Here is a 21,959-nt window from a genome sequence, read left to right on the forward strand (position 1 = left end):
TATTCTATTCTATTCTATTCTATTCTATTCTATTCTATTCTATTCTATTCTATTCTATTCTTCTATTCTATTCTAGTCTACTTAAGATTTTATTTATTTGAGAGTGAGAGAGAGAGAGAGTGAGGGAGAGAGAGAGGGAGAGAGAGAGAGAGCACGTGAGCATGCACAGGAGAAGGGGGGAGGGGCAGAGGGAGAGGGAGAAGCAGACTGCCCACTGAGCAGGGCAGCCTGATGTGGGGCTTGATCCCAGGACCCTGAGATCATGACCTGAGCCAAAGGCAGATGCTTATTTGACTGAGCCACCCAAGCACCCCTCTAAGCTGTTATTTTAATTATTATTTTGTACTATCTAGTGTTTTAGGACCAAACAATTTCCCATTAAACCACATTATAAAATTACCTCCATGGTCATTTCCATATCTGTAAAGTAAAAATTGGTATTTAATATGGTAGCCCAGTACTTAGGAGGTGTGCTTAATGACTAACAGCTATGGTTGGCCATTAACAGTCCTATTAAATGTTTCCATTTTGCAGATAAGGAAATTGTGGCTCAGTTTACTTAAATAGTTTACTTAAGGGGTAAATACCAGAATCTGTTCTATTCAAGAAACATTCACCTAGCTCTGCTCTGGGACATACACACAGACACACATTTTCAAAATGTTGAGAATGTAAAGATGAATCACACACAGTCTGGATCTGAGTACAGCGCACAAAACAGAAATCTCTCTGGATAGTTCAAGGACAAATGGATTTAAATACAGGGAGCTCCTGCTTTAAAACCTCATTGGAGGGGCGCCTGAGTGGCTCAGTCATTAAGCGTCTGCCTTCGGCTCAGGTCATGATCCCAGGGTCCTGGGATCGAGCCCCACATCGGGCTCCCTGCTCCACGGGAAGCCTGCTTCTCCCTCTCCCCCTCCCCCTGCTTGTGTTCCCTCTCTCGCTGTGTCTCTCTCTGTTAAATAAAAAAAAAATCTTAAAAAAAAAAACCAAAACCTCATTGAAAACATGGGAGGAATTACAATGTCATTAGGGGACTATGTCTGCTTTCTTAGTTTTGAGGTCCCAACCCTGCAGATGTGATCCAGAGGTCAAGAAACTGCTGTCCCCACCCTCTCACTACTGCCACCCCAGCAGCCTCTCACCTAGTGATACCTAGAAAGTGGAAGGTAGTATCCAGACACTGCCATAAATAGTTGTCCCCCTGGAGTTTGCCTAGCAGCTGCTACTGCAGCAAAAAATGTAACTGTGGCCTCCAGTTGGTCCTTTAAATCTTGCTCACATGCTTCTCATGGACAGAACTCTTATTTAGAATCCCAGCTGTAAGATTCTTATGTTTTAGCCTTCCATCCCCTACCCTATTGGGTGGGGCATGAAGAGGGTGGAAATGGATGTAGGCCCAGCACCAACAGACCATATAAAACACATAATCAAGCACTCCAAGAACTCACAGTTTAACAGTGGAGACGGACAAATGAAGAGACAATATCAGGGTCATATGGCAAGTGCAGTGAGAGATTTGGGCACTGTGCTCATGATGGCAGAGAATGGGTTTCAAGGGAGAGCAAGGCATGGAAAAATGAGAGAAGGGATCGAAAAGAGCTTCCTGGAGGTGGTGTCACCTGAGCTAGGTCTTAAAAGATCAGCTTGAGAAGACAATATGAAAAGGGAGGGAAGTCATGCCAGGCACAAGGGAGAGAACAAGTCAACAAGCTATAAAACTGCACATGGACATCAACAGACATGAAGAAGGTTCAGGGAAGTGAGGTGGTGACAAGCAGGGGAGTGGACACAGAGGATTTGGTGTTTTACAGTGATTGTGAGGCTGAGTATGAAAATATGAAGCTACACAGAGCTGAGATTGTAAATATTGCAGGGGTTGGGGCATGATTGGAAGTGAGAGGATCAGACTTCTGGTTTCCAGTTCTGCATGTAAGAAGCTTGGAAGATGCCACTTTTGTCCTAACAACAAATAAACAACTGGACAGACTAAAAAATCAACAACTCTTCTTAGATTCACAGAGAAGTGAGGTAACAGGGAAAACCACTGTCACCAAGACTGGAGGAACAGACAGGTGAATACAGGGAGTCTTGGCTTACTGGAGCAGAGACACATAAGGGGAAGCAAACCCTGGTGGGAACTAATGTTGGGCCAGGACGTCGTGAACATTAAATGACAAATTGCTGGGGGCTCATTGGGAATGAGGCTGAGAGTTAAAAATTCCAGGGGGCCCAGTCTTAGGGGGCCTTCCACACTTTTGTGAGATTTACTTCCAGGAGCTGGACCAGGTTTTCAGGAAATATTAGAGAAAAATCCCCTTGTGTTTCTGTCAGAGGGAAAGGAAAAAAAAATTTTTTCAAAATATGCCAGAGCACTCTGTTGTTGTTTTTCTCCAAGGTTTTTGTTTGTTTGTTTTAATTCCACTTAGTTCATATACAGTGTATTATTAGTTTCAGGTATAGAAGTAATAGTAATTCAACACTTACATACAACACTTGGTGCCCTCCTCTATTCTTAACAGGGCCTGCCCGCAGGAGAAACTAGTTAACCAGAGCCTAATCTGCTGGGGTATTATTAGAACCTAACTGGCCTGGGGGTAGGAAGATACTCAACTCCAGCCTTCCACATGGGAGGAGGGAAATACCTACCCAGCTCTAGGCTACCTGTCCCACCTAAGGGAAGAGAAAAAAACTGAGAAACACTTGGGCGTTCACAGTCCAGAGGCACAGAGGCACTAACAGACCAAGACCTGCTCATAAGACTGTGGAACTCTTCCCTGCTACCACACCTCACCACCGCATTACAGGTGGCCCATTTACAGCAGTTCCTTTTATCTGGTATATCATGTCTGGCTATCAAGAAAAAAATTATAAAGCATACTAAAAAAAGTCAAAAAACACAACTTGAAGAGACAGAGGGAGCATCAGAACCAGACATGGCAGGGATGTTGGAATTATCAGACTGAGGATTTTAAACAACTTTGATTGATATGCTAACCTCTCTAATGGATAAAGTAGACAACATGCAAAAACAGATGGACAATATAAGCAGAGAGATGGAAAGTCTAAGAAAGAAAAAGAAGGTGTCTAGAGATCAGAAACACTGTAACAGAAATGAATGCCTTTGATGGACTTATTAGTAGACTGGACATGACTAAAGAAAGAATCTCTGAACTTGAGAATATACCAATAGAGACCTCCAAAACTGAAAAGCAAAAAGAAAGAACACTGAACAAAAAGCTGGAACTGAGTATGCAAGGACTGGAGGACAGCAACGGAAGGCATAACATGCAAGGCATTGTAATACCACAAGAAGAGAAAAGAAGGAAACACGGGCATCAGAGTGAGGAGAAGGAAGGAATCAAGGATTATATTGTCCTTATTTTGGACTTTGATGCCTGAGAGGTGGCCCTGAATCCGAATTTTAACCTAGATGAACTTCACTGCCAAGTCAGTGTTTCCCCTTCTCTTTCCTCCTGTCTCAACTGTGACCTGGTGCTGATCAAGTCCTTCTTTACGTAAAGATATATCTAAGAAAGCCCATGAACTCGTGTAAGTTTTGTGTGTATGTGTGCATATTCATTTTTTAATAGAAGATACATGGCCTCCATGTGATTGTCAGTTTAAAAATCACTGAGCTAAGACATTTAGCTTCACAACTTGGTAGCTGATGTTTATTCAGTTTTGTTCTAGAGATTAAACGCCTGTTCGGGAGTGTGTGTGTGGTTTTTTTTTAAGATTTTTTTTTTTTAATAAATTTATTTGACAAACAGAGCGAGAGAGGGAACACAAGCAGGGGGAGTGGGAGAGGGAGAAGCAGACTCCCCACAGAGCAGGGAGCCCGATGCGGGGCTCGATCCCAGGACCCGGGGATCATGACCTGAGCCGAAGGCAGATGCTTAATGACTGAGCCACCAGGCGCCCCAGGAGTGTGTTTTAAAAGCATTCTAAGTGGTTCTGCTTCAGGTAGTGCAGTAGGTTAAAAATTCTTGAAGATCTTCCTGACATGAAACACAGAAGTGTTAGATAAATCATAGCAAAAATATTTTCCGATTCTTTGCTGAACTCTAGGGTACGTGAGAGGTCACCACTCCTCACCCACCCCTGAACCGTGAGGCAAGAACACAAAGCCTTCTGGAAAAACAAAACAAAAAACAGGAGAATAAGTGAAGCCTAGGTGGTTCTGGCGGCATATGTTGACTGGGGGAACCTACAGCTTTAGCGGGTAATGGTTGCCTAGGGCCTGGGGTGGGCAGAAGCCGAGACCAGGTTTGTGTACATTGAGGACAAATGGGGGACTAAATGTGAGACTCTGCATTCGTCCAGGTGCTACACCCTTAGGGAAGGTTTGTGCTAGGAAATCCCTGCTGGCTAGGAAACCTTTAAATAAACCTCTCTGCCTCTCCAAAACGCAGGCGGAAAAATAATAGTAATAATAATATTGGTATTAATAATAATGATAATAGTCTCCTCTGATAATCTGAGACCATAATTGTCTCATATGAGTTTGGGATTTGAATACACGCTATACAATCAGAGAAATCCCCAAATGGGAAATGAAATTGAAGCCAAACCAGGTTGATAGCTGGTAGGTGTAGGAGTAGGAGCTAGTAGGAGCTGATACAGACCTTATCTGGAGAAAAGCGTCCTCAAGCCAGCTCCTTCAGGATTCCCAATGATTAATATTAGCCAAATATGAGTTCACCATAAACAAGGTACCGTAAACAAGATCAGCAGAGACAGTAACCAAATTCAGGCGCTCAAGGACTAAGAAATAAAATACCTATGTATTAAATGGTTATATTATTAAATAATGTTATTAATGATGGAATTAAAAGAAGGAAAGACCAATTAACTAGGGAATTAAAGCTACATGAAAATCTATCTCAAAAACCATAAACTGGCAAAAATGAAACAGATTGACAATACTGAGTGCAGTATGTGGAAGAGCTAGAACTTTCCTTATTGCTGGGGGAAGGAGGTGTATAAATTGATATAATTGCTGTTACCAATTGTCAAGTTGAGGAATGTACACTCTATGACTCAACATTAACACTTGAGCGATATACCCACACATACACTTGAACATGCCCGAGAGACATGTCCAAGCATGAAGTCTGCAGGGCAGCAGGGCTGGTGATGGCAAAACAGACAAAATATTTGGAAAACAATATGCACTGACAAGAGAAAATAAATTATGATGTACCCTACAACAGTAGTCTATCCAGCTCTGACAATGAACTACAGCTGCACATGTGTAAAACTCAAATATGAGGAACCTCAGAAACAATGTAATGTGACAACAGACGAGTACATTCACTTTGGTGACATATTTATAAAGTTTAAGTGCTTAGAAAACTCAACAGTATAAAAAATAAATAAATAAAATATAAAATATAAAAATAAATAAAACATGCAAAATTATAAAAGAAATAGCAAGCAAAATATAATATTTATAATATTTATAAAATAAAAGCAAGAGAATTACAATATGAAATTTTAAAAGGTGGGAGAGGGTCAGAGAACATGAATACAGGGAACTCTAAGGTTACCAACCGTGTTCTATTCCTCAAGCTGAGTGGAGGGCACACGGATGTTTATCTTAGCGTTCTCTTTATAGTATAGATTTTATTTTTTTAATCTATAAAAATGTCGTGGCTTAAAAAATACTATGCATTTCTATCTGATTCATTTCTATTATTCTAATAACTTCTTGAGGAATGAAAAGTACTTGTTTATAAAAGAAGTAAGGCACTGACATAAAAGGAGACATATTTTACTGTTATTCTAATTTATTTATTTTTTTAAGTACTGTTGTCTTTTTATGGTGTGTTACTCTCAGAGATAGAAATTGCTTTGTAAAAAAAAAATGCTCATTGGCTCTGAAGATCAACATAGAAAAGGATGCATTAATTACTAGTGCTCCTAAGTGTCCCCCCCAAACTAAAACATTTTAATGGGGTTATGCCGTGCATGTTTTTGATCAATCTTATATAAGAAAAAGTTTAAATTTAAAAAATGCATCTGTGATTATTTCAGTTCCTTTAGTTTTCCTTTGTTCCCATTCATGTTCTAAATAGAACCCAGAAGAATGCCAGTTATTCTGATACCTCTTGAGAGATATACTTCTAGTGGTATAGTTTTTTTTTTTTTTAATGAGACTTACGTAGTCAGTTCAGTGTGGGATTTTGAACTAGTAGCAAGAATTAGTCCACTTATGTGGAATCCGTAGCGTACTCAAGTGATGTCAGATGTTGCAATTCATTCAGTTTAAAGATTTCTTTCATATTACGGAGTGAAGTGGGATGCACCTGTTTAGTCGCAGACAGGAAGAAAACACCTCTCAACATCACTTCAGATGCAAACCTTACACAAGTGAGTTCTTGCTGAAGAGGAGGCTGGCTTTACGATAGGCCCATTTTCTTCCTGTGGGGTTCACTCAGAGGGTTTTGACTTAATTTAACCTAGCAAAATGCATCCCCACATTTCTTACACTACCACATTTAAGTTCCTATTTTGCTTATGCATGTCCCCCCCCCTTTTTTAGGGCTGAAATAAGGGAAGGAGAATGTTTATAATGAAGTTGATAAAATAAGATAGAATAAAGCGAGTTTTGATATATGACAGTGGTCACAATGTAGATGACTATAGTGAAATTTTTTTTAAAAAATTAATTTAAATACCCTTTAACAGAAATAATTTAAATAAAACACTTACCTAACATAGATTCAGTATTTGACAAATTTCTAATGTCTTTTACTTCTGTTTCTTGGTCTATAATGACTATTATCAGTTTGTAGGCTTAAAATACGGCACTTCCTAAAAATGCTAAAGTTCTTATCAACAAACTGTGCTTGAGAAGCATTTGCTTCATTACATATTGCTTCAGTTTAGGTCTGAAAGTTACAGTGTTTCATGCAGTAAGTTTCTTCCTTATTCATTTTAACTATACAAATCATCTCACTTAAGTGTGTGGAATAACATTTATATACCATATGACTTTGCTCAAGCCTTCTCAATATACTAAAGCATGTGTTGATTTTCTCCCCACTCTGTGTTCCTCTAGGATAGTTTCCCAGCACGATTTGGAGGAATTCATTTTGTCAATCAACCATGGTATATCCATGCCCTGTACACCGTGATCCGGCCTTTCCTAAAGGAGAAGACTCGGAAAAGGGTATCTGTTTGTTTCTTTGTTTTTATATTCTTTCTCCTCCCACATTCAATGAATTATGCTGCATAATGTGTATCTAATACTGGCTGTGATCAAATGTGCCTCTACATTGCATATAAATGTTCAACATACAAGACATTTAAAAATTCTTGAAGACCTTATGATTAATTCTGATCAATGTATGTATGAAAGAAATACTTAAAAGCCTGCTAGTCTACTTTCCCACAAATTGGGAGAACATTTCAGTACATTCATTATATATTAAAGCCTCAGTTTAAAAGTAAAAAAAAAAATTGTGCCATGTTCCTAGATTGTTATTAGTACACTTAATTTCAAGTAAGATCCAGAGAAAAGTTATAACTTTATAAGCTGATATATGAAAGTTATTTCACAATATGTATCACATTGAATATAGTGAATTTTGTGATATTTAATATAACTTTGTAGTGATTGTCATGATCAGTCACACATTTCAGAAAGAATGCTGATGTGTAGAAATATTAATATTTCTTTAAATGGCCAGTTACTTGAGTTCTAAGACCAATTTTTATCTAACAATGAGGATATTCAAAGTACATACAACAAAATAATCATTTTTTTCTGTGAATAAGACAATTTATATAAAGCATTTAGCACAGTGCACGGTACATGGTAAATGCTGAACACATTTATCGTTATTATTAATAATATAGATTTTAAAATGCATTTTAATGCCCCGTATTTCATTTTATCCTCCAAAAGTCTCTGAAGCGTAACTTTAGTAAGCCTTACCTCCTATTTCAGAGCTGAGAAAACTAAATCTTAAGATGGTTAAGTAACTTGCTTACTCATTTACACAGCTGTAGAGTTGTAGAGCTAATATATGAATCCAAATATCTCCAGATTTAGAGCTATTTTTACCACTGTGCTGTGACCAATTTTCAAATGATTAGTTCCAAAGTAAAATATACTTTACTTCTAAATGTGTATTGAAGGTAATTTTCCATGTTTCTCAATAAATGAGAAAGCACTTCAGGTATTTCTGAGCTGTGTTGTAGAAGCCTCATTGTGAGCATAGAGGAGAGGTAATTGTTAAGTATGTGTTTGTATCAAACATTGAACAGAAGGTCTTCTGAATATGAATTTGTTGAAAATGTTCTGTTAGTATAGGAGGAAGCCTTCTGTAAACAATTACAATTTATATCAGGAATTGTTTCTACCAGTGAGAATCAAATTAATTTACATGTTAGAATTCAGAAAAAAATGTATTGATGTGCTTCCCAAATAACACTTACAAACTTTGTTTTGTGAAGAGGTGATCAGGTGATCCAAAACACCTGCTGGGGCTTTTAGTACATATTATACTAGTGAATGCTTCTGTAGTAGTCACTCTAGGCCACATGCTCTTCTAAGTACTTTACATATGTTAATTCATTTAATCCTTACAAGGATGGCTCTAGGGGAAGCATTGTTATTTTTCTCCTTCTATAGATGGGAAAATGAGGCACAGAAGGTCAAGCAAATTCCTCTAAATCACAGCTAGGAGGTAGTAGAGCTGAATATGTGGGTTTATTGGGAAGACAGTTCCAGACAGAGGGCACAGCAAAGACAAAGGTCCTCAGGTAGAAACATGCCTGGTACACTTGGCAAACAGCAAGAAGGCACAGAAAGCTGAAGCAGAATGAGCTACTGAGGAGGGTAGTAGATGATGGGATGGAAGGGAATATGGTATGCCACATCATAGGGGGTCTTGTATTCCATTGCAAGGGTCTGGGCTTTCAGTCAGAGTGAAATGAGAAATACTTGAAAGACTGAATACAGGGGTGACTTGTTCTGAGCACAATGTACTGCTCTGTTGAAAAAGACTAAGGAGGATCAAGTCTAACCCCAAGCTCCAGGTTTGGGGTTATTTGATTGAATTGAATAATTTTGACAATGCCTGGAAAAATTCATGGATAGCATTATTCTGGATGGAAGTGAGATATCTGAGCTTTACCATTTTAATTAAAACTATATGACTTGTAAATCTTCATAAGACAAAACAGTTATAGGTTAAAACACTTCTGATTTCTACTTATATAATCAATATAAAGTGCAAAGCTATTATATTTCTTTATGGGTATTCCAAGTGATTCAGCATCATAATATTACTCAAACACTGTATACTTTGGATGCTATAAATCTGTGCTCTGAAAAACTGACAAAAGAAAACCCAAAGAATAATTGTGCATCTTTTGTCACAAAAAGGAAACTCCTGGTTCTTTTTTTTTTTTTTTAATTAAATGAAATCTGACTTTGAGTCTCCAACATATGAACTAATGGGAATAGTGACCCTAGGTGGTAGGGGTGTCCCTTCTCAAAATCTCATCAATATCTGGAATCTTCCATGCAGAATGAAATTTTCCATCCAGGATGGCTACTTCTGACATCCTCACTATTCAAGCCAGTATTAGTTTCTTGAATTAAGGTCTCTTTCTGCTCCCAAGTTGTCTGTGAAAAAGAAAAATAGCATCTTCACTAAAGCTGGAACCCAATGCCTAGGATTCAACCTCCATGCATTCTTCAGCTATTTCAGGGTTGTGGTCTTGCCACTCCCAAGAGCTGACAGGAAACAGGCTTCCATACTGATTGGTGCAACTTCCTACCTGTTCCTCAGTATGGGGGACTCTCTCTTCTATTCCTTGCTAATTCCCAAACGTATTTCACTTTTCTCCCTTCCACTCAGGTCACCTACCATAATCTCTTTAATGGCACAGTGTAGGGAGGTAAAGTAAAAGTATTATTTAGGCTAATTCTTAGAATAGTAAGGTACTCTGAGGCAAGGGAGCCCACAAGGACAAGACTTCTTGCATGAAATAGTGGAAGACAGAAGAAACACGCACTGCAAATGTCCTGAGACAAATGTGTGCATTGTGTGTTTCAGCAAGGAGGACATAGTAGATGTGTTCAAAGAAGGAGTTTATGGAGGGCCTTACAGGACTTACTCTAAGAGAAAGGGGAAGTCAGTGGGGAATTGTGAGCAGAGTAACGTGATCTGACTAATGTCGTGACATGGTCATTCTGGCTGCTGTGTTGAGAACAGAGTGTAGGTGGCAAGAGTGAAAGCAGGGAGAGCAATTAGAAGGTTAGTGCAATAGTATAGTTTGAAGGATGATGGTAGTTTGACTTGGGGCGGTAGGGGCAGAATTGGTCAGATGTTCAGATTTGTGATGTATTTTGAATGAAGAACCAAAAGGATTTACTGACAACTTAGAGAGGAATTAAGGATGAGTCGACAGTTTTAGCCTGAGAAACTAGAAGCAGTCTTACCACTAACTGACATTAAAAACAGGGAGGAGCTGATTTGGGGAAGAAAGCTGTGAGTTCAGTTTTGGACATACTAAGTTTGAGGTGCCCATTGACCTCTTATGTGGAGATGTCAAGTGGAGAGGGGAAATAGCAATCTGAAGCTCAAAGGAATGGTCTGGATGCAATATATAAAGTTCAGTGTGTGAATGATATTTAGGGCCCTAGACTGAATGAGATCACCAAGGAGTAAGTACACTTAGAGAAGAGAATCAATCCAAGAACTGAAGCCTGGAGCTCTGTGACATTAAGATGTTGGGGTGATGGGAAATAATCAGCAAAAGAGACTGAAAAGAAGCATCTGTCAAAGTAGGAGAAAATCAAGAAATGCTGGGAATAAATGTTGCAATGATGAGAGTCATTTATATCCAATGCTACTGAGAGGTGAAGAAAAATAAGGACTGAGAATTGAACGTTGAGTTTAGCAATGAGAAAGAGCCTGACAAGAACCATCTTCATGTGATGGTGGGAAGCAAAGCCTGTTTGGACTGGACTCAGGAAAAATGGGGCTAGAGAATTTGGACGGTGAAACAACTCCTTTGATGAGTTTTGTAACAAAGGGAAGGAGAGAAATAGGTTAATAACTGGAAGTAGAAGTCTGGCCAAGAGAGGTTTTGTGCCTATGTTTGAGGGGCATGGGAAGGGAGGTGGGTTGGCAAGTTTGTCCTCTGATGGGAAAGATCTCCCAGACAGAGGAAATTTGATGATATGAGAAAGACAGAAGAGACTTGCTTGAGCAATATAACTGAGTAGAGGAGAGAGGATGGCTTCCAGTGCACAGGTGGAGAGATTGGCCTTTGTAGAGTTTATCTTTCCATTGTACTAGGCTCAGAGGCAAAGCATACGGACACAGATGCTGGTGGGTGGGTCTCATCTGGTTGCCCTATTTTTTCAGTGAAAGAGGAAATAAGGCCAAAGCTGAAAGTGATGTTGAGGGAGGATGTAAAAGAATGTTAGCAAAGAGAGAGAAAGTAGTGTGCTAGGATTTCATTTATTTCTCTAAGGATTTATTAAGATAACTCATGCATGACTTGAAGAGATTTCTTACATGAAGAAACATCTAATGAAATAAGGTTGTATAACTAATAAAATAAGAGTTTCAGGTGCTAGAACTTAACTCCCCCCCCCCAAATTATTTTGATTTCTTATGAGAAGAACCTAAGTGTGTGTGTGTGTGTGTGTGTGTGTGGTGGGCAGGCTGTTGTGCTCTGCAAAGAGGAGCTGGAAGGTGTAAAGTTTGCAATTAACCTAATGTGCTTTGGAGCAGATGTCATCTTCCACCTCTGTAGGCTCCGTATCAAATATTTCAGGCAGCCTTTTGCTCTGCCTATTTTGGCCAGTGACCTGCTCTCATCTGTTTTTACTGGTCCATAATCTGTTGAAATTACTTGTTGATTTATAATTCCCATCCCTATCATTTTGTTGGATGTTATAGACTAGTTTTTCTTTGTTTTCCAATATATTTACTTCAGTGGACTCTAAAATTACAGAAAGCAAAGGTAATTATGTTAGCCTGTTCATCATAAACCTGAAGTATGAGTCACTTAGAAACCATGAGTGACTATTTCTAAGTTACTTATAAACTATAATCCTTAAACAAATATTATATAAATTATATGAGATGACACGAATGCTTTTTCAGAGAAGACCGATCTACAGTTTTGAGATTGAAATGAAAGAAGAGAAAAGAGGTAGCAATTTATGGAGAAACAAATCTTGAGTATGTACCTTGAGTAATTTTTCAGCTTAAAGATTTATTTATTGTGAATTGTGTAAGACTGATGAATCACAGACCTGTACCCCTGAAACAAACAATACATTATATATTAAAAAATAAGAAAAAAAGATTTATTTATAAGAGAGAAAGAGAGAGAGAGAGCAGGGGGAGAGGCAGAGGGAGATGGAGAGAGTGAATGCCAAGCAGACTCCAGGCTGAGCGAGGAGCCCAATGTGTGGCTCAACCACACGACCCTGAGATCACGACCTGAGCCAAAACCAAAGGTCCATCGCTCAACCGACTGAGCTACCCAGGTGCCCCAATAATTTTTCAGTTTAAAAAAAAAGCTCTAGGTAATACCAATTATTAATGTATACATACAGCTTTACATTTTCACTCCATTATTGAATTTTTATTTGAACAATAAGCATGGAAACCTCTAGTAGAGAAGATGCTGGCAACATTATAGAACATAAGTCCTTTGGGATGTGAACCTTCACTCATCCTTTCATTATGATGATGCTAATCTACTTTTATTTACATCACACACTTTGCATTATGAAGCAGTAATTTAGTGTTTACAGTATTCTTATTTTTATTGATGATAAAAGAGAAAGCCATACTGGTAACAGCTTTTGGGCTTAATAACTTGGATGGGCTCTATAGTTGATGAGTCCCTTATGAGAATGGTCTCTTTTAACAGCATTCGTTATGCACATCATTAGCTTTGCACAACTAACATCAAGATGATGTACAGATCAACATGCCCATTGGATTCTGCTTATGTCCTCAACTCTAAAGTAGGAAACCAAATTTCAGGTTTCAGCTCTTTAAGCCAACCACTATCTGACTTTCTAGAAACTACTTAAGATTCCTATGCCTCAGGATTTCTATATGAGATATTAGGATAACAGTACCATCCCTGTATGTTTCACAGAGTGGATGAAGGATTTAACTATTTTAACAGACATGGAAAACTCTTGTTTTTGCTTTTCCTAGCCTCACTCCCTTCTCCTAGCATTTGCATGGTATTTATTCTCCTGTGTGTGTTTCTCCTCACCCTTCTTCTTGCATTTGTAGATATTTTTGCATGGTAACAACCTGAACAGTCTACACCAACTAATTCATCCCGAGATCCTGCCTTCTGAGTTTGGAGGAATGCTGCCCCCTTATGACATGGGAACATGGGCAAGAACACTGCTAGACCATGAGTATGATGATGACAGTGAATACAATGTAGATTCCTACAGCATGCCCGTGAAGGAGGTGGAAAAGGAACTCTCCCCCAAGTCCATGAAGAGGTATGCTGGAGGTGGCTGGGAAGTGGGCTGTAGCCAGTGTGGGAATGCCCCGAGTGAACTCCTCGGTTTATACTTTTGGGGAGCATATATTCAGTGCGATTTTAAATCCTTTTATGCCCCCATGATTAGACATCTAGGAATTTTGAGTCAAAGATAAAGTCATTCAAGGCAGTGTCAACTCAGTTTTGTTCCATGTTCACAGACAATCTAACAAGGCTGTTAGGGATCACTAAATCCAGTGGTTTTTCAAACTGTACCCTCAGAGTTCTGGGGGAGTACCTTAGGCCTAGCAGGTGGTGTGGGAACAGTGCCCATCTCCACAACGAGAACAACTTCTCCTTCTATCCAAGCAATTTACTAGACTTTTGTATAAGATTTCATTTGAAGAAAGGGATCCATGGCAAGCACACTCACACACACTCACACAAACATACACACACATGCACACACATTTCAAACTTATATTCTCTTTTTAGTATCTCTGCTCTGTTTCTGATTTAAAGGTCTAGCCATTCCTGAGGCAAAACATTCTATTTTCCTACAGCTTTACTCTTTATAAAGTTCATTTCTGAGTGAGATTCTGATTCCTTGCTTTGACTCTCATGGTACTTTTATGCCTGTTTTCTTTCAGTCAATGCAGGTTTATTGAACACATACTCTGTAATAGGCACTTCCCTAGGTGCTTTGGATTCATTGTGAACATACACACATCCAGCCATAGCTTAGTGGTGATGGAAGGCAGGGGAGTTGCTGAACATGCCCAAATGTATAGCTGCCTCTGACTTTGCATTCTGTAGCAAACCAGAAGATACCTAATTCTCAGGCTCCCCCAGGCCACAGAAAGCCAGAGTTCACTTGGATAGTAGTAACGAATATTATTTCTCTGTTCATTTCCCATCACAGAAATATAAGTACCACAGCCCCTGCAAGTCTCTTTTCACCTGGCTCAGGGAGGACCAAGGCATCACCCCTGTCATCCCTCACACTATCTTGCATCTTTCTCTGATGAAAAGCAAGGGTCCTTTGGTCACAGTTGTGTTCATGCTGGGGTGCCGCTGTTCTCAAAGTGGGCCTCCTGGTGCAGCTGCTGCTGTTGTTGCTACTGTTGTTGGTGTGTGTGATGTCCTCCTCTCCCCAGGCTGCTCCACGATGCCTTGGAGAGAAGGGAAAGGCTGGAGACATCTCCAGCTTTAATTTCTCCACCAATCAACAAGCAGGGGGAGGGGCAGAGGGAGAAGCAGGCTCCCCACCGAGCAAGGAGCCCGATTTGGGACTTGATCCCAGGACCCTAGGATTGTGACCTAAGCTGAAAGCAGATGCTTAGCTGACTGAGCCACCAGGTGCCCCAGAATAACTTCCTTCTAATAAAAATAATAATCCTAGTTGTTGTTATAATCTGCCATTTACTATGTACTTATCATGAGTCAGTCCCTATCTAGGTATCTTTTTCATAACATTAATTTATTTTATCCTCACAGCAACCCTGTTAAATGGATGTTGTATCCTCAAAGTCACATAGTCTATGTGTAGTGGACTGGGGTTCCAATCCATGAGGTATAGAGTCTAACGTGTTGTTGACGTAAGCCTTCCTTGTCTACCCTCTGAGATAGCAGGACGTAGGCTGTCACTCTGGAACTAGCTACATAAGGATTTGGAAACCGCTGTCACTGGTGATCCCTGGTTTTTGCCTTTACCAGCTAACAGTGCTATTTCCTTCAACCACTTCTTCTGTGACGTGTTCGCTAACGTGGTTCCCTCCTCAGAGCACGTATCTCTCCATATCCTCCACATCCTGGCTGTATCCTATCACCTGCAGTCTGCGTACCTGCACTCCTCCCAAACTTCCTATCTGTGTCTTTGCCTCTACCCTTACCCTGCTCCCCTGGCCCCCATATATTATCCACATGGCAATCTAAAACATCTTTTAAAATCTAAGTCAGATCATTTCACTTCTCTGCTTTAAATTTTTTAATGACTGATGATTATACAGTGAATAAAATAAATTCTGTAACATGGCTTACAAAGTGCTATATGATCTGATCCTGCCCCCCTCACCCTTCTAAGTATATCCCACCATCTCTTTCCTCCCTGTCTTTCAGCCATAATATCCTTCATTCTGCTCCTGCAGCCTCCCTCTCCAGCTTGTTCCTCTCTAAAGGCCTTTCCACGTGTCACGGCTGCATAGGATGCTCTTTTCCTGCATCTCCCAATCCAAGGTCACCTCCCTAAGAGAGTGGTTAGGTCTTTATCAACCATTAGGTCTTAATCAACTCTACTTCCTCCTCATTCTGGTCACTCCCTATCAGTCCCCTCTTTTATTTTCTGCCTGTCAAATGACTCATTTTATTTAACGTTATGTCCCCTCCCCAAATTTAGGCTTCATGAAGACTTCAATGACTTTGTCTGTCCCATTCTCTGAATCTCCAGTGCCTGGAGTAGGGCCTGGAACACAAAGGGTGCCCACTGGGGATCAGTAGAGTGAATGAAGGAGCGCTCTGCTGTCTGTCAGTGGCCCCTTATAAGTCCAGTGTTCAGAACTGAATAGGTGACATCTGTTGCTATCACTACTTGCATCTAAGTTCCAGAACCCTAGCTTTGCCCTCACTGGCTTCTGTTGTTGCCTCTGTTGCTGTGGTTCAGGCAGCCAAAGCACATTGCTGACTCATTTTGAGCTCCCTAGCACTAGAAGGTTCTTCACTTATAGATCCATATCCTCATAATTCTCTCTTTCTGTGTTTAGCTTTTTCCTCCAAGCAGATAATTTTAATTGATTAACACCATCTTGTTAGATTTGGCTCAGTCTGTCCACCTTTTGAAGTCTTTTTGGATCCTGATTTTCTTCTCCAATTAATTAGGCCATTCTGTCCTCTGCAGACTTGGCTCAAGGCACATCGACCTCCCCAACCCTGAGTTTTTTGCTTCTGACATGGATTGATTAGAATTTCAGCCATCCTTTGTTTGGTGTAGGTTTTGTATCTTACGAAGCTTTTAGGGTTCTATCTGAAAACTTGTGAAGAATGAGCTTAAGAAAGTCATTTCATTTGATTCTCACCTTCTGTGTCTCAGGGAGTGGCAGCTCCCTATCAAGGATGGGACAGAATTGTTCCTAGGTTCCCCCCTGCTCTCCTTTCCTCCATTTTTTTTTTCCAGTTTTGTAATATCATTAGGTTGCGAGGAAAAAACTCATTCCTTCACCAGAGACTTGTAGATATTTCCTCCTTCAGGGGAATTTATCTAGATGTGTAAGAAGAAGACTTTGTTTTCCTGTGTTGATTTGTGGAGGAATAGCATGGTCACGTGAAAAGATAAAAAGTTCGGTCGATTGTGGGGGCCTTATACTAGAGGAACATCTTTTACCTTACATCTCTAGTACCTAGGATAGTGCCTAGGATAGGCACATAACAGCTGCAGTGAGCAGCAATATTAACATTGCCGTTGTAATATGAGCTCCGATTTTATCGAATAATATCAACATCTATTGTTACTACCTGTCAAACTCCATCTAATGCTTTGTATATATTGACTCCTTTGCTTCTGTAAACAACTAATCAGGTAGTGCTATCTCCCTTTCATTGGTGAGGAGACCCAGATACAGAGAAGGTAAGTAACTTCCACATGGCACATAGGGGCAAAGTAGCATGGCTAATACTGGAAAACAGGCCATAGGATTCTGTAAGTCATCTCCCTAACTGCTACCATTTGCTATCTGCCAGAATTTGTGCTGTGATTTATCCATGCATTATTGAATTTGAGCCTTAGTGTATCTGTATGATGTAGGTGTTATTTTTCTCCATCTTACAGTTAAAAGAACAAAATCTAGAAAGTTTAAATAGCCTCCTCCTGGTCACAAGAGCCAGCAAATAACAGAACTGGAATCGGAATCCCCTTCTGTCCAAAAATCTATCCTCTTAAACACAAAGGTATAGCACCATATTGTGGATGCACAATAAATGAATAAATGATACCTGAATAATTAAACTTAAATGATAGGGTTTCATGAAAAAAAAAAAGTTATTCATTGCAAAGACAGCAGAGCCTATGTGGAGACTGCTCAGATATGCTGTGAGTTAATGATAAACAACTCCTTCTATGGCAGCAGAAACAGACCAATGCATTGACAAGTCGTGGTCCTGTAAAAATAGCCCTGTTGTTTCGGATAAGACAGGAAAAAAAAATCCGGACTAAAATAACAGTACATTTGGGACAATTAAATACCAAAAAAAAAAAAATCTTAATCGGAAATCATTTCTGCCTGGCTTGTTTTATTGAGGAATTATTCTATATTTGGAGCCAGTATTCATCATCCAACAATTCTGATGCTGGTTGTGCATGATAAAAGCGAACTAGAATTTAATCACAGGTTGATAGTGCACTGTAATTTAAAATATTTCCTTAAAATCACCATACCGTCTAATCATTTTTTTAATAGTCAAGGAACATAAAGATTTAAAAGATTGTGTGTGGGTGTGTGTGCCCGTGTGTGCATGAGATATATATATATATATATATATTTTTTTTTTTTTTTGCAAATGCTTAAATTGTGTACTTTGTGCTGTCTGAAAAGTTTGGTGTGTACTGATCCATATTATTAGGATATATATCAACATTTATAGAATAAATCTAACTTTGTGAGAATTTTAAAACATGTTTTCTGTTAATTTCTTTTTTTATAGGATAAATTGCTTTATCTTCATTATTCTTGGTTTTAAATGCCTAATACCAAACTTCTTTCAGTATGGGAACTATTTCTTGGGTAGAATTTAAGATATCAAGATTTAGTTGTGTAAAAGACTCTGTGATATGCGTTGTGCTCACCATAAGGAGAGAAACTGATGAAGTCCCTGCTCATGGAACTTGTAGTTAAGTGGGTACCAGTTGTCAACTTAATATTTCAGTACAGGACATTAAATGAACTTTTTTTGTGTTTTAGCATGGATTTTTCTTGGGAAACAATTTTTTTTTTAGTTGAACCTAAGTAAAATAGTGGTAAAGGTCTAATTCCTAAGTGTTTTGTGCAATTGTCTGCTGTGTTAAAATGTATTTTATTCATGATATAAATGATTTTTCCTAAGATAAATTATCATTGCATTTAAAAGTGATACACAATCTTTTATTCCTCCTTCTCTTCTTTTCTTCCTCTACTTCTCTCTCTCTCTCACTCGCTCTCACTCATCTGCTAATTCAACTTTAGTTGATCTCCTTTCTGATATAGACATATATAACCTATTATTGAGATAAAATGGTGAAAATGACTTAGGAAGTAAAACATTCCTGTTTTAATGTCCTCACCTTCCTTTTTGTTCCCTCTCTAGAACCAAATTTAAGTTTACTTAAATGAATGAGTCAATTAATCAGTTAATCCTATAATTATTTTTGCTTTGATAATTAGTTCCATTGCTATTCTTTTTCATTAGCATGTGCAGTTGTATTTTAGCTTATAGTCTTTCTTTTTGAGAGTTAATGAGGTTTGCTAAGAGGCATATTGCCACAGCAATAGCCAATTGGCTGGAATGCAGCAGCAGGGGGAAAATTCATTATTGAGGAGGATTTTAAAAGGGCAGCTGCTTCTTTAATGCCATAGCTATTAAGAAAGCAGTTTCCTGCCATAACAGTAGCATGTTCCATTGACTTTCCTCCTTCCCAGTTTCATGTTGTTTCCTAATGATGAATTGAGATATAATTCCCACCTACTATCAAAAGCGGGTATAAGGAGTTCAAATTACTTGCTCTCCTAATCAGAAAGTGCCACTACCTATAAAAGAGGGTTTTTTTTTTAAAGTCTTAAATTGTTTCATGAAACTTTCCAGAGTAAGACTGATTTTATTCAGATGTTCTAGTGGGAAATTTAACAAAAATTCTCAAATTTTGATTTTTTTTCTAATGTGGTCATTGGAAATAAAAAATGATGGTTAAAAATGCACATTCATATTGAATTTGTTTCATCGAGATCTTTTTTTTAAGATTTATTTATTCGTATTTATTTGAAAGAGATAGAGGTTGTACTTGAGCTGGGGAAGGGGCAGAGGAGAGGGAGAGAGAGAGAGAGAATCTCAAGCAGGCTCCATACCCAGTGTGGAACCCAGCGCGGGGCTCTATTTCATCACCCTGCGATCATGACCTGGAGCCAAAATCAAGAGTACTGGCTTAACTGGTTGGGTCACCCAGGCGCAGATCATAGAGCTCTTTAAGACAGGAATTAAGACTCCTATCATTTCTATTTCATTTCTCATAACAATAATTTCATTATAATAATTTCCCACTTGGAGATGTTCTGTTATCATCCATCTGTCCTATACTATATATTCTCACTCTCAAAAAAAAAGACTTTTGATCAATTGTGAAGAAGAGAACTTAAGCTTATTATGGTGCATTTAGAATCCTTTGCTGCTCATTATCTATTTAGAGCTCAAAGGGGATTGTTTTCTCCCTCTGATACAAAACCCACTATAAGCATGTCCCTCTCTAAATGTGCAGCATTCTCAGTTCATAAATCCCTTGATGTAGGGAAGATAATCCACATCCATGAGAAAAGTAATAATGGACAAAACACAGAGAAAGGAATGTAATTATTTGGTAATAACTCACTGACACTGGCCTTATCATTTCCAGATCCCAATCAGTAGTGGATCCTACAGTATTAAAACGCATGGATAAAAATGAGGAAGAAAACATGCAACCTTTGCTATCTCTGGACTGATAACTTCTCTGCACTCCCCATGGATTAGAAATGGAAGGTACTTGTTTTCAGCAACAGGGACAGCACTGTGGAGGAATGACCAGCTGGAAACTTATTTATTCATGTTAATGTAGCATAATATATAATAAGGCATTGGGTTTCCCATTTGCTTGAACCATGGGTGCCCTGGTCTGGAGTTAAAGAAAAAAGTCAATAATTTATTCTGTAAGTGCCAAGTTCTTTGTAAATATAATCTAATCTTCACATCAAGTTTGTGAACTTTGGTAGTAACTGAAATTGGAGAAGTTTGGCTCATGAGTCCATGCCAGTGATATAAACTATAACAAAAAACAGAAAAGACACATACAAAATGGAAGCTAATTAAATGTAGCCCTGTTTCCTATGAAGCCATATTTCAGCTCTCATAGTGATTGTTTCAATGTTTTTCTCTGAAATTGTCATATTCCAATGTACTTTTAATGGACACAGGTAACTAGATGATTCTAGGAAATTAGTATGATAAATGTGTTTCCTGCCTAGTGATTTTCATTTCACAGAAAATGTGTCCTAGTGACTATCACTGGCCTTGAATTTTGGAGACAAGGAATGGCAGAAGAGCTGGTAAACTAAACACTTGAACTCTTCTATGTTGTTTAATTCCTGGAGTCTTGTGAAAAGATATGTTCCCCAAATTAAGATGTGGTATTCTAAAAGAGAGTGGATTTTTTTAAACTGCTGTCTTCATAATGTGTCTTTTATTTGAGATCCTATTGTATCCATGTCTGATGTACTTTAAGAACATTTCCCCCCCAAAACTCTTCGACCAAGAGAAAGAGAACTCATACGTGAATAGTGTTTTGACAACTAACTTTGGACATAAAAGTTGCCATGTACAGATAAGGGGCTAATTTCTAATTCTTGAGCACTGGTTGGAAATATATATATATATATATGTATATATATATATATTCACATGCACATATATATTTTTATTGAGCTCTAATAAATCCTTGATGTGACAGGCTTATAAAATAAATCATACATATTCAATGGTCTTAGAGATGTTATAAATAATTATGTGAGATGCTAACTCTGGAAAACTACTTCCACTAAAGTTAATGAAAATGAGGTATAGTGAAACAGACTTTCAGTGAACCTGTTTTAAGGGAATTCTAATTTAATTTGTAATGCAATCTTGAATCTGTATCATTTTAGTGAAATATATTTTTCCTTCACAAAACAACAGGTCTCAACATAATGTGGGCAGTATCAGGTGACCAAGAGTAATATAATTTCTCACAAATTCAAGGTAATTATCTTAATGATCCTATAAGTATAGATTTTCTTTTCAGAAAAGATTGAAAGAACATATTGCATCCATAAGACATAGTGAAAGCATCTGAGGGCATCTGAGATAGCATGTTATAGTTTAAATGTAGATGTGGAATGCTTATGTTAGTTTTCATTTCATAAAAATTCTGCAATTATAGCACATTTTAAAAATCTTACTTTAAATTTCAAATTCCAGTGTGAAAAAGCAAGATTTTTACCACCTTTTCAGAGTGGTAATTTTTGAGATTGAAAATATTCTTTTGAAAGAAAAATATCTCAAGGAACTCTTGGAAACCAACAGAAATAAAGGCATGTAGCAGCCTTTATATACTTTTTAGCCAAAAGCTTCAAAAATTCCAGTTACAATTCTATACAAAACTCTTAATATCAAGATCAGTACACCAACCTATACTATCACGAATGGACTACCAGTGT

General features: G+C 38.4%; 1 protein-coding gene across 1 annotated transcript in view; it reads left to right on the plus strand.

Moving 5' to 3' along the window:
* CLVS2 (clavesin 2) overlaps positions 1 to 21,145 on the plus strand; it is a 64,136-nt gene extending 42,991 nt beyond the window's left edge. The window contains exons 3-5 of the mRNA XM_034991499.1: positions 7,067 to 7,177; positions 13,296 to 13,516; positions 20,126 to 21,145. Of these exons, the coding sequence (XP_034847390.1) occupies positions 7,067 to 7,177; positions 13,296 to 13,516; positions 20,126 to 20,213 (420 nt within the window). The 3' untranslated portion in view covers positions 20,214 to 21,145. The remainder of the gene's footprint in view (positions 1 to 7,066; positions 7,178 to 13,295; positions 13,517 to 20,125) is intronic.
* Positions 21,146 to 21,959: the final 814 nt, after the last annotated feature.

The sequence above is a fragment of the Mirounga leonina genome, unplaced genomic scaffold, assembly GCF_011800145.1.
Source record: "Mirounga leonina isolate KUSES-001 unplaced genomic scaffold, KU_Mleo_1.0 Mir_53, whole genome shotgun sequence".
NCBI lineage: Eukaryota > Metazoa > Chordata > Mammalia > Carnivora > Phocidae > Mirounga > Mirounga leonina.